The sequence below is a fragment of the Prionailurus viverrinus genome, chromosome A2 (genome assembly GCF_022837055.1).
Source record: "Prionailurus viverrinus isolate Anna chromosome A2, UM_Priviv_1.0, whole genome shotgun sequence".
Taxonomy (NCBI): domain Eukaryota; kingdom Metazoa; phylum Chordata; class Mammalia; order Carnivora; family Felidae; genus Prionailurus; species Prionailurus viverrinus.
Window position 1 is genome coordinate 83,246,094 of NC_062562.1, and position 13,498 is coordinate 83,259,591.

General features: G+C 37.1%; 1 protein-coding gene across 2 annotated transcripts in view; it reads right to left on the bottom strand.

Moving 5' to 3' along the window:
- Positions 1–13,498, bottom strand: part of MAGI2 (membrane associated guanylate kinase, WW and PDZ domain containing 2) — a 1,356,537-nt gene that overhangs the window by 490,952 nt on the left and 852,087 nt on the right. For both annotated transcript variants that reach the window (XM_047848847.1, XM_047848846.1), the window contains exon 4: positions 11,408–11,620. In XM_047848847.1, coding sequence (XP_047704803.1) covers positions 11,408–11,620 — 213 coding nt within the window. The remainder of the gene's footprint in view (positions 1–11,407; positions 11,621–13,498) is intronic.

Here is a 13,498-nt window from a genome sequence, read left to right on the forward strand (position 1 = left end):
TGGGATTTCGGCTGGGGGATGGGCGGGGGAGATGGCGCTGGCGAGCGCCTTTGTTCCCCACCAAACTGAGCTCTGTTGTCAGGGGGCTCAGCAGCTCTCCCTCCCTTTGTCCTCCAGCCTTCCCGCTTTCCGAGCAGAGCTGTTAACTTATGACCTCCCAGACGCTAAGTCGCGCTTGTTGTGGGAACACAGTCCGTCAGGCCCCTCCGCTTTTGCAAGCCAGACTCGGTGGCTGTGCTTGGCCGGCGAGCCGCCCCTCCGCCCTGGCTCCCTCCCGCCAGTCCGTGGAGCGCGCACCGCCTCGCCACCCTTCCTACCCTCTTCCGTGGGCCTCTCGTCTGCGTTTGGCTCCGGCGAGTCCGTTCTGCTAATCCTCTGGCGGTTTTCTGGGTTATTTAGGCAGATGTAGATGGAATCTAAGTGATCAGCAGGACGTGCGGTGAGCCCAGCGTCCTCCTAAGCCGCCATCTTGCCGCCGACCTCTGGGATTTATATTTCTAATGGCTATGTGACAAATTTTAATGAATCTAATCATTTGTTTCCCTCCTGTCTTCATATTATTTCTTTAGAAATAAGCATAGCTAGAGAGAATTGTGAGGAACACATTTGTAGTTGATAAGAAAAGAGAATAGGAACAATCTGAGATAATTTTTTTCTTTTGATTTTTGTTTAGTGCTTCTAAGGTAACAACAAACACACTCCACAAGAAACAGAAGAACATAATTGCTAAGGCTGGTGTCAGACTGCCTGAGTTTGAATCTGTTCTTTACAGTCAGAGGTTGGGGAAATTATTTAATCACTCTGGGCATGTCTCACTTTCCTTAAGCATACAATAGGGATAATAACATACCTCCGTATAAGCACTAGATGTGGCATGTATATAAATTGCTTAGAACAGTAGGTGTTCAGTAAATGTTATATATTATTATCAGTGAATTCTACTACTTCAAAAACACTAAGTAAATCACATAGTGAAATCAGTCAAGCAGCCTAAATAGTCTTTCCCCACAGAAACAAGAAGTGTAGTCAAGTTTGTATAATTTTAAAGATATTACTTTTTTTTTAATATCCAATTTCTGGGGCACCTGGATGGTGCAGTTGGTTGAACATCTGATTCTTGGTTTCGGCTCAGGTCATGATCTCGTGATTTCATGGGTTTGAGCCCCGTGTCAGGCTCTGTGCTGACAGTGCAGAGCCTGATTGGGATTCTGTCTCTCTCTCTCCCTCTCTTTCTGCCCCTCCCCCACTCACATACGCTCTTCTCTCAAAATAAATAAATAAACTTTAAAAATGCAATTTCTAACAAAAGAGATACACACAAAGCTAATATTTCCTTTTAAAAAGGTGTTTACATAAATTGAGTTTTCCTTCCTTAGTTGAGACATGTTGTGTGGTTAAGTGATTTAAAGGAAGAAAATTCTGAGGATTTTCAGAATCCACACTTTTTTTTTTCAAGTTCTGTATTGTTCCTGTAGAGTCCTGCATTTGATTTTGCTGGGCACGAGGGGCTGCTACCGAGCAATGAACTTGGCAGCACTTTGGTACCACTGAGGGTATAGACTGAAAGCAGAATCAGAGGCTTAGCCCCCCAATTTTATATTAGCCCAATGCTTAGTCTCCTCATACATTACTAGGGCAACCTTGGTTTTCAAGTCTTTTTAGAACAGATTTCTTCTCACTTTCGTTTCTGCTCATTTGTGGTAGTGACCAAAGTGGTGGAGCATGAAGATTTACCTTGCTTTCTTGCAAACTCAGTAATCTCATCAAAAAGTGTATTTGTTATACTAATACAAGGTCTTATTGCATTTTAGTGGGGGAGGGGGCTGTCAGAGCATGGTCCTCCCTTCACTTCTAGAAGCTGAAGTTCTTAGTTAAAATTTGAACCACAGGGTCTTATAAATGAATGAACATTTCAAGGGTTGACTCTTAGATAAGAGACAAACATCGTTTCAATTGATTTTCTATTATGACCATACTATAGATTATATCAGATAGTGAAAAGTGGAGAGCATTCTGTCTTCAGAAAGGAAGCAATCATGTAGTGGCCACCTGTGTTCTATGTAGCCAGTAGATTAAAAGAAGTCAAGATTATAGCTTCTTGATCACAGAGTGCTCTTACCAATTTTCCTAAACCTTCTAAAATAAAAAGAAGGATTATACTATGGGTGCTAAAATGTTTGCATTTTAAATGATTAATGAATTTTTACTCATCATTTAAAAAACGAATTACTTTTTTGATGTAGTAAAATATGCACATGGACGAAATCCAAAAGTACAAAGGGAAAACACAACGCAAAGTAGGCTTCCCTCCTGTTTATACTCCCTGTGCTGTAGCTAGCCAGTTAGCAAAGAAGATTACTTTTCTGCTTTTTCAGAGATATTTCTATATACACTGATTACTGACTTGCAGTGTTTCTTTTTAACTTCTTAGTTCTCCTAAAGTGTTTCTAAGTTCTAAAAAAATGCATTATATAAATTCTTTTTAAAAGTTTTTATTTAAATTTCAGCTAGTTAACATACAGTGCAATATTAGTTTCAAGTGTACAATGTAACGATTCATCCCTTCCATACAACACCTGGTGCTCATCACAGGTGCACTCCTTAATCCTCATCATCTCTTTAACTCTTCCCCCACTTTCCTCCCTTCTAGTCACCATCATTTTACTCTCTGTCGTTAAAAGTCTGTTTCTTGGTTTGCCTCTCTTTTTCCCATCTTTTGCTTGTTTGTTTGTTTTGTTTCTTAAATTCCACATGGGAGTGAAATCATATGGTATTTGTCTTTCTTTGACTTATTTGGCTTAGCATAACACTCTCTAGCTCCATCCATGTGGTTGCAAATGGCAAGGTTTCATTTTTTTATGGTTGAGTAATATTCCATTGTATATATATACACCTCTTCTTTATCCATTCATCAGTTGATGAACCCTTGGGCTGTTTCCATAATCTGGCTACTGTAAATAGTGCTGCAATAGATATAGGGTGAACATATTTCTTTGAATTAGTATTGTTTTATTCTTTGAGTAAATACTTAGTAGTGCAATTGCTGGATCATAGGACAGATATATTTTTAACTTTTTGAGGAAGTTCTTTACTGTTTTCTACAGTGGCTGCAAGAGTTTTCACTCCTAACAGTGTATGTAAGTTCTTTTCATATAAGATATGTGAAAGAGATGAGGTAAATGAGAAGAGATGGCCCTTAGACACGGTGGTAATTTATATATAATATATTTATGTAAAATTATATGTATATAAAAATAAACTTAGAATAAAATATTAGAATTAGGGAAAGTTAGGGTAATGATTAACTGAGCTTATGACCAATTGAGGAAAGAGAAATTCCCAGTCCTGTCAAGAAATGACCTTTTATCTGTAAAATTTGTAACCAAATTGCATTTCACCTATTCAGGAAGATAGGCAGGGAAATGTGAATTACTAAGAAAACATGTTCAATACCCCAAAATTATTTTTCATCTATATCTAAAACCCTCAGTTGGTTATAGTTTCTTTGAGGCATTATAAGAACAATACGTGAAATTAAGAAAATAGAAAAGTCAAGGTCTAACCACAAGCAGAAGATGACAAGAAAAAAAAATCCAAGATTTAAAAAACTAAATTGTAAAGATTTACTAGAAAGATCAGTAGAGGGAATTATTTCCCATTAATAAGGGAGAAGAGCTGCCTTAATAAGTGTATCTTCTTTCTGCAATATTTCATTTTTAACATTTTAGTAAAAGTAGACTAGAATAATGGCAATAAAATGAATCCCCATAACTTTGAAACTGTATATGTCATTTGATTTTAATAAATGTAATGAATTTGGAAGATGTTTATTATATAGAACCAAGTCCCACAAGCCCTCAACTAACTTTGGGTGAGAGAAACTGATATAAGTATTGAAAATATTCAAAGACCAAAGCAAGATACAAATGAAATATAGGATATAAATGTGCAGAATCTTTTAGATCTTGCTTTCAAAATTCTGAAAATATTCCACGAGACTAGTACTATGTAAAACATAATAGCCCCTTGTGAAGTTTTAGGAACATCAAAAGATCTGAAAGAGAAAAAGAAGAAGCCTTTATTTCATTTTGATCTTGATAATTCAAGTGCTATTCTTTGGGGCCAAATTGAAGTCAAGGTATTATTCGATGAGAGCCAAGAAGTCAATTAGGAGGGAAAATATGAGGCTGCTATTCCCAGCAATGAAGCTATGTAGAAGGAATGAGTGCACACAGAGACCTTCCCTCTTCAGGAACAAAGTCCAGGCCTCACCCAGAAATAACTAGAGCACTCTTTGTCTGGCAATAAAGAAGCTGAGATTTCACACTGAAATTATCGTCACTGCTTATGAGGAGAAACAGGAGACAAGAAAATGGAACACAGAGCGAAAATCAGACCTAGAGAGAATGGATGGCTATGATTAGAAATACGATTAAGCTTTAAGGATGCCTGGAGCACATGAAGCCACTTAAATATTGCATCCTGTCCTCAGGTTTCTGCAAGTGCCATACAAACCTGAGTTACCCTGGTTGTTCTTGCTCTGCACTCCTTGTTCGTCTATCAAATCTCTCTCTCTTACACATCATATCCTACACAGCTCAGAGAAGTAGAAAAATGCTCTCCACAAAGGTTGAGTGTGAGATCCCTAAAATGCTGAATCAGTCTGAGGGCACGAAGAGGTTCAAATAATGCATCGTTTTTAGTTTAATAGCAAAGTGAGCTGGCCTTGACTTGAAGTGACATTCCTGAAACTACTCATGATTTCAATTTTCCCCCCAGTGCTGTAGATAAAATTACTACTGTAGTTCATAACCATGAGCTCTAAAGTGATTATCTTATTACTTTATAATCACACTCAGAGCATTTTACAATTAGGGCAGTTTTAACTTTCAAATAATCCTTTTAAGAAAAGATGCTCCCCATTTGTAAAGGGAATATCTAATTTTAGAAGGTTGATTTAAAATAGACCCAGAAATTTGCCCCTCCAATGGAAATATAAACCCTACTACTGTGTTTGGGAACAAGATCATAAAATTAAGCCTCCTCAGAGTGAAAAAGAAAAAAAAAAGATAAAGATCTGAGTGGATACACACATCACAGTCTCTGTGAACCCACACAAAAATAAGCAGGGGATAGGCGGCGTTGGGGTGGTTTCAGAGTGGGCTATTATTCACAGGAAAACAGCGAGATTCACTACGGAGGACATAATTCTTTTGACAGTGACAGGACCTCATTCACAAAACCAGGACTGATGGTGCAGGCACAGTCAGCGTGCCAAGCGGCACAGGACCTGGATGCGGGTCCCTAATGGTGAACTGAGATCATTGCTGAGGACACTCGGTGATCACATAAGGGACACTCTGTTTGCTCTCTGGGAGATGCAGTTCATTTGCACTAATTGCGGGCTTGGGGGCCTGGAGAAGGCGGCTCTGTGTACACATACTGTATTCCCTTTGTTGGTGAAGGTAGCTCTCACGGGCCCTGTTCCTCCTGGCATTGTGTGTGTGTGTGTGTATTAACAGAGAGATTTAGCTGCCTTTAAAATATATGTGCATTTCTAATTCTTTGCACTAGACTTACTAATAGCTGGTGAGGGGAAGCTACAATATAATGGTGAATTACTTTCCGGAAAAGTTTAGCATATAATTCATGAAATAAAAGAAATCCAAGAAAGCTTAACCCAATTACTATGGTTTATAGGATTTTCTTTTCTTCAGAAAAGTTCAATCTTAGACAAAACTATGTACTTTTTATCCACCTATTTTATTTTATTTTACTTTAATTCCAGTACAGTTAACATACAGTGTTATATCAGTTTCGGGTGTAAAATATAAGGATTCAACATCCACCTATCTATTTTTGGTATTTTCACAGAGAAAATGAAAAATTCTTATATCTAAGAATATACATTTAAAATATACTTCTACATAATTTTCTTTAGTTATCAAATAACTTTTGAGGGAGTGGAAGATCAAGAATGTCCTATCATTTGGGGCACCTGGTCGGTTAAGCAACCGCCTCAGGAGGTTAAGCAGCCAACTTATGGTTTCAGCTCAGGTCACGATCTACCAGTTTGTTTGATGGAGCCTTGAGTGGGGCTCTGTGCTGACAGCACGGAACCTGCCTGAGATTCTCTCTCTACCTCTCTCTCTGCCCCTCCCCCACTCATGCTTTCTCTCTCTCTCTCTCTCTCTCTCAAAAATATATTAAAAAAAAGAATGCCAAATCTTTCAAACTTAGAAGGAACACAGGTTGAAGACCCTCAGCAGTGTAAAATGAGCATGAAATAAAGCCAATCATGTTGATGCAGTAAAGCTTTGACATTCTCTTAGAGGTTTGGTTGACTAAAGAATAAAGATTTACGAGATCTTGAGATATTTAAAGATATATACTAATCACTGACACAGCTAAACAAAAAGTAAAATTGCCCTCGTCCTGGCAGTGCTTATAATGTATGTGGGGATGCCAGACATACACATTATGAAAAGTGACCTATAAATACCAGGCTAATCAGTAGCTTCCAAATGAGTGAAGGCTGTAAATAGTACTTTGATAATTCAGAGAGAGACAGACTCAATTTTTCATCCTGGGAGTCAACAAGTGATTTCTTAGGTATATCAAAAATTTTAGTATATTTTGACCAAAAGAATAGGAGGTTACAATGTGGAGAAGGCCTTCTCAAACACGTGGATGTGTTTTATGAGTGTGGGATGTGGATCAGAGAAGAGGTAGAGGAGGAGTAGGGACCAAAGCTAACAGAGATGTTTCAGTAAAATGTGGATTGTCCAGGGAGTCTGGGGCAGTAGAAATGGAAGCTCATCCAAGTTTTGGGAAGGATAGTCATGTGATCAAGTGCTGGTTCAAGAATCTTTCATTGATGGAGGAATAATAGGCAATCTGATAGGGATGGAGCCTGGAGGAATGTAGATCAGTTAGGGGACTGTCGTCCACAAATGAGGTGACACAGCAGTAATCTAGGATGGTGATACTTGGAAACAAGAGATTAAAACTACAGGTCCAGGATCTTTTATACCCAATAATATAGAACAAGCCTGGGGGAAAGAAGCATCAAAAAACCCAGAGCTATCTGGGTGAAAAGAAGAATTTGGAAAATCAAGCAAAGGCCTTTCTGAGTTGATCAGCTTGTCTCTTTTACGGGAGAAGAATTTAGGTAGAATGTTGTATTTAAGTTGCCATAGAAATTCCTAGCATGGGGAGTCCAGGGGGCAATAGTTAGAACTACAGCTCTGGAACACACCAGAAAAGTGAAGGCTGCAGGTAAATCTACAGTATTTGAAGCCATGCAGCTGGATGTCAACTCTAACATGATAAAGATGTCTAAATATAGATGAGGTTAATGTCAAGAAAGGTTTCCTGGGGATATGAATTTTAAATATCAGTTTAAAGACAGATTCTCTAAGATGATGTAAAGATATATCATCCTTGCAAGCATTAGATCTAACACCACAGCCACAAATTCAATAAAGGGCAAATATAACAGAATACAATGTAATGAAATACACTGAGCTGAAAGACTGTGATTCGACTTGATGGAGGTCAGGAGTCATTTTGTCCTCAGCATGGTTAACAGCCCAGAGAAATGTGGCTGGAGAGAGGATGAGTTCAGGTGTTCCTGGGTCCAGATCTCAACTCTGTTACTAAATTAACTGTTACCTTAGTTAAGCACCTTTTAGCTAAATTTCAGCATATTCTTTGTTAAGTATGCTATGATTATGAGATAAGAGATAAAATACGTACACTATGTCTAGCCCATGTCATGAATTCACTAAAGGAGGGTTGCCACTATTTATTTTATTTCATTTTTATTTTTGTAACTTTTAGTAGTAACATGCATAGAACTACATTTCTAAGGATAGAACTATATTGATTCCTACCACCAAACTGACATATGTCAGAAGAGAAACATTTCTGATCTGACACACTGAAAGATCATTCTATGGCTTTTCTAGGTGATATGGGCTACATCCATCTGTTTGATGTAATTTTGAGCAAAACGGGAACCTAGCATAAGCTAGTTCACATAAAATATATGAATATTTATTGATAATGTTAGTAGAGCTCCATGTAGAAATTATATATTTAAAGGTGGTCACCAACTTTACATGAATATGGTCTGAAAATACAAGGAATATATCATTCTAAGTATAAGTTCAAAGGAGAAAAAAGTGAAGAAAATGAGTAACAGAAGTAAATTGAGGACTCCTCTAAAATCTATTATTATTTACATAGAGAAAATAATTCATTTTGGTAAAGTGTATAAGGATTTAAAATTGGTAGGTTTTATGTTTAAATACATACGGAATATTATAAGAAATAGGATTTTTCGGGGCGCCTGGGTGGCGCAGTCGGTTAAGCGTCTGACTTCAGCCAGGTCACGATCTCGCGGTCCGTGAGTTCCAGCCCCGCGTCAGGCTCTGTGCTGACAGCTCAGAGCCTGGAGCCTGTTTCCGATTCTGTGTCTCCCTCTCTCTCTGCCCCTCCCCCATTCATGCTCTGTCTCTCTCTGTCCCCAAAATAAATAAAAAACGTTGAAAAACAAATTTAAAAAAAAAGAAATAGGATTTTTCTTTATATCCACAGAGCTGAATAACCCCAGTTGTAGATGACTTGAAAGAAATTAGAAACTTTTGGTAGGTAGAAACTCAGAATGCCACTTTTAAAGAGGTACAAGTAAAATAGTGGTCATGCGTCTACACATTGCTGAGTAACATATTTATGCCTCTATTTGGTGCTATAAGATTCAAGATATAATAGCTGCTAAGATCATGGGTTCTTTATATACATACATATATATATATAATTTATATTTGTATATAAATATATCTTATATTTATATATATTTCCTATATATAAACTCCAGTTACTGGGCAAATTACTTAACTGTAGTGTACCTCGGTGTCTTAATTTGTAAAATAGTACCCAATCTGTAAAATCTATTAGGACAATTAAATGAACTAGTACATAGAATGAGGTTAGGGAGTTCCCAGCACATGGCAAGCATCCAAAAGAAGTTAAATTTTACATTACTTACTATCAGTATTTTTTGTAATGGAACAGAATTGCCTCAGTAAGCTTTTCTTATGCTCCAAATGTGCCTCATCAATGACACTATTTATGCTCTGAATTGACATCTGATATTAATTAGTATTATAAGCTCTTAGTCGAAATAGGGCAGTGTTAACTAAACTTTAAGCAACAATTTTCTCAGTATTGTTGAAGTTCTTTATATCTGGTGAATGTGTATGGAAAGCAAACAAAGGCAGGATAAAAAGCCTGTGCTGGAAAAAACGTGATGAGGTTCAAAAGGTGAAAAGCTGCACATATGTATATGAGAGGGAGGCAAAGTGAATCCTAAAATTTCTATTGGAGAAACATAAAAGAAAACAAGGTTTTCTAATAAGGGATGACAGAGCAATTCTCTGGTTTGGGGCTGTTTCCTCCATCTTTGAACACTGGGCAAAGAGCTGCCTAATTTATATGTCTCTTCTCCCATAATGGGAAAGAAAAAGACAGTATAAGAGCCACTTGCTCAGCCAGGCCTACAGAACCACTGTAAGCATCTGTAAACATCTGTGACATCTACTGACTCTCCAGAAATCCTAGAGTTGGCCTGGGCAATTTTTTCCTATTGTCCTCAGGCTAAGAGGTCCAAGGACAGACCAGTTAGAACTGGTTAAGAAGAGTTCAAACTAACCCATTTTCTTTGTGTCTTTAAACACTGACTAGCCAGAAAAACAAAACAAAACAAAACAAAACAAAAAACAATTCCTCATGTTTAGGGTATAAATGGAAGGGAATGGTGCTTTCTAGATTCACTATGACCCCCAATTAATTTCTAGTTTACAAATCTGTGGGTCAAGAATGCTTCATTTGATTTACCCTATACAGAGTAGAAATGAATTAGAAACAAATGATTCAGGCCCAACCAAGGACAAATACTTTATGTTTTTAGCTATCAGGTGTTAACCATTAAGAAACTGTAACTGCACTTTGATCCCCAATTTCTGCTTCTTTTGTGATTATTGCTTCCACTTGGCTAAATTATTTTGTTTCTCATATCAAATATCAACTAAGGAAACTATGTACTATTAATTTAAATCTATTACATCATGAGAAGTAAATATTTTGACAAAGTTATTTCAGAATCAAAAAAGAAAAAATCTAATTGCTTGAAAATTATCTGATCATTTCATAGTAAAAAGGTTACATTATGTATCAATAGTGGTTTTTAGCATTTGTATCCAGAAATCAGTTATTGGTAGGATCAGAGCATGTTTTTCACCATTATATTAATGGAGGAGGTTGTTCTCCTCTGAGTAACCAAGATGAAACCACTTTTTACGGTTTTACGCCTTGATTAGCACAGATTAGATTTTGGTTTCCTTATGTTCAAGAAAGAACATTTTTACAGGTATTATGAACAAGGAAGGTAAAAAACAAGCTTATGAAACTTTGATAAAAATAATTGAGCATGGAAATTCAAATACTATGTCACTATAGAAACAGTACAGTGATAATTAAAAATACAGACATCAAAGTACCTTAGTTGTAGGTCATATATTATGAATAATATGTATGCAAGGTGCACGGGTTAACATTTTTTCAAGAGCTTTAACAGAGCTCTTAGATTTTCAATGCCTACTCATATGCTGTTATTAAAAAATAAATAACTAAGCTTAGAGGCTACAAGAATGCCATACTTTTGGTAACATTTAATTATGAATAATATAATGAAAAAATTCATTTTTAGAAATAAACTACTTAGCACTCTATTAGTAATAAGCACAAGAAAATAGCAAAGCCATACCTTGCACAAACACACTTTATATCTGCCTGACATTCTTTATATATATGATATGATAGATCATATATGAAAGAGATAACAAGTTTTCCTTGTTCAAGGGCAGGTGTCTTCACAAAGTCAATGTATAAAGATGTTTTCTCCACATTGTCAGATTAGATAGTAAGGGTAGAGGGAAAACTGTATGGACACACTATAGCTGTGGTTTGAGGACTGTATTCATTGAAGTTGTTAACTAAATCATATGACACAACCTCACACAGTTTACAGAACTGTGAGTATAGCAAGATTTCTAAGGATAGATTTTTAGCTAACATTAGTTAACAAAGAAAGACCCCAGAACTTTCCACAATCATATTCATGACTTGTAACATTTTCTAAGATGTAGAAACCATTCATGATATTGCCATTAATACTGTGTAAGTGAAACAAAGACTGAGGAACTTGAATGAATTGCTTGATAAGTCAAAATTAAAACAATAAAATGGATACAAGAATTATGTCCTTTCCATTTGATACCATAATCTTCTCTCTGAAGATAACTATAATCATAGGTATACATGTACATACATATAAATGACTAACCTGGTGTTACTACTCCATTTCCATTGACCACAGGCCTCTCTTCCTCTTCCTCCTCAGGAGGCTCTATACTTGCTTTCTCCATGTTGCTCACTGATTTATTCCTCTTCCGTTTTCCTTCAGCACTTGGAGTGGCTCCCGGAAGTATCTGGTCTGTCACATTTAATAATAATGGTGCTGGTTCTGCTGGAGGCTTCGGCGTGCCGTAGTAATTGTCTGCAAATGATACCAAAATATGGATTTAAATATTCTCCTACTGTATGCATAATTCATAAAGATTGGAAATTATATTGATAAATATGCATCTTGTTTCTTACATACATATGTATTTTACATGCATATGATTTTTTTATCCTTTCACATTTTTATATATACCTTTATTTATTGCTTCTATTGAATTAGGCTTTAATGCTTAAATAAGGGTACAGATTTATCTTCATTCTCACCATTTGCCAAACCAAAATATAGTCATATGTATTCGTCTCATATGGCTCATAGCAATTTCTAAATTATTTTTAAAATTTGATAACCTTTTTAAAAATAATGTCTGAATAAGGGTGCAGGTGACTTTTTTTAAAGCAAACCTCACAACATTCTGGAAAGCAAAGCACATTGTGCTTTTCTCCAGCTTTCAGAGGGCTCTGGCTGTTGTCCTTGATGCATACAGCACAGCAGCCTGCCCAGAGTGGTATCTCCATGCCAGTTTAATGGTTCACATGGCTACTGACAGTGGGCCTGCTGCCCTAATCATTCTTTAGATTACTACAGCTCTTTTTCCCATAGCTCCATGATTGGAGTGATGGAATATTTGTTTCTCCCATCAGTCTGTCAGACTTCTCAAAGAAGGAGACTAATTGTTATTTCTCTCTGTATTAACAGCCTGACACATAGTAGGCATAGAATAAATATTTAGTAAGTGAGTACCTTTATATATTTAAGGCAAATTATTTATAGTCTAAAATTTTGATCGGTAAAGAACATAATGGTGTTTTATAAAATCAGTGTTATACTTTTAGCATCATCTTCAAAACCCACATTGGTGTTTTCAGTTAATTGAATAATTTATGCACATATTTGCTACTCATTCATTAAAATCTTTATTTAGTACTGACTCTGCACCCAAACACTCCAATATATGTTTGAGAGAAAACAATGAATATAAAACAATCCTTGTCTTCCAGATGCTCAACAGTGTAGTGTGGAAGGAAGATAGGTGCATTTGACATCAAGCAGATAAGTATTATAACAGGAAATAGGACTAAGTACTGCAACCAAGGAGGCACAGAGGAAGAAGCACATCTCACTATCTGCAGAGGCCACTGAAGGCAACTGGGAAAACAGTGTTTTGCAAAAGAAACAAACTTTAACTAGAAGTCATGGGTTCTAGACTTGGCTTTTCTACATAACTACAATTCAAGGAAGTTACTTAACCTCACTAAGGCTCAATTTCTTCATCTATACATTGGAAACAGCACACTTGTTATACCTAAATTCTGGGTTGCAAATAACCAAAAACCAATTCTAGTTAGACTGAACATGACAAGGATGTGCTGAGAAGATATGGGATGATTAGTTGAAGGAAGAGGCTGAAAAATCTTGGGAAAAATGAGCAAAAGCAAAGGAATTCCGTCAAAACACCAAAGTTGCCTCTGCTGGTCCCCAACTCTGAAAGCCCACAGCTCCATTGCCATGGGCACTGCCCTTGGCTGCCACTCCCTCAGCTAGAATGAATCCCAATCTCTGCTCAAGAGCTCTGATTCGCTCATTTCCAGGAAAACTCTCAGGCTGGGTTGTCTCATTGGCTAAGCCTCAGCCAGAGGATGAGCTGACAGATTAGGGCAGGAGAATGGCTGTTCTCCTTTGATTTGGGGAGAGGGAGCTGGAGTCCCACCTTCCACCCATCTCATCGCAGGGCCCTCTCCAGGAAGGAATGGTCTTGGAGTGTTGGGTCAGCAGGAATGACCAATATCTACTACACTTGCCCTCATCACTGGGTTGCTGTGAAGAAGAAGGATGTATGAAGAAGTGCTTCATAGGCTGTAAAATTGCAATAGTCTTAATGGCAGTGTAAATGTCCTGCTGGCACTAAGTGAA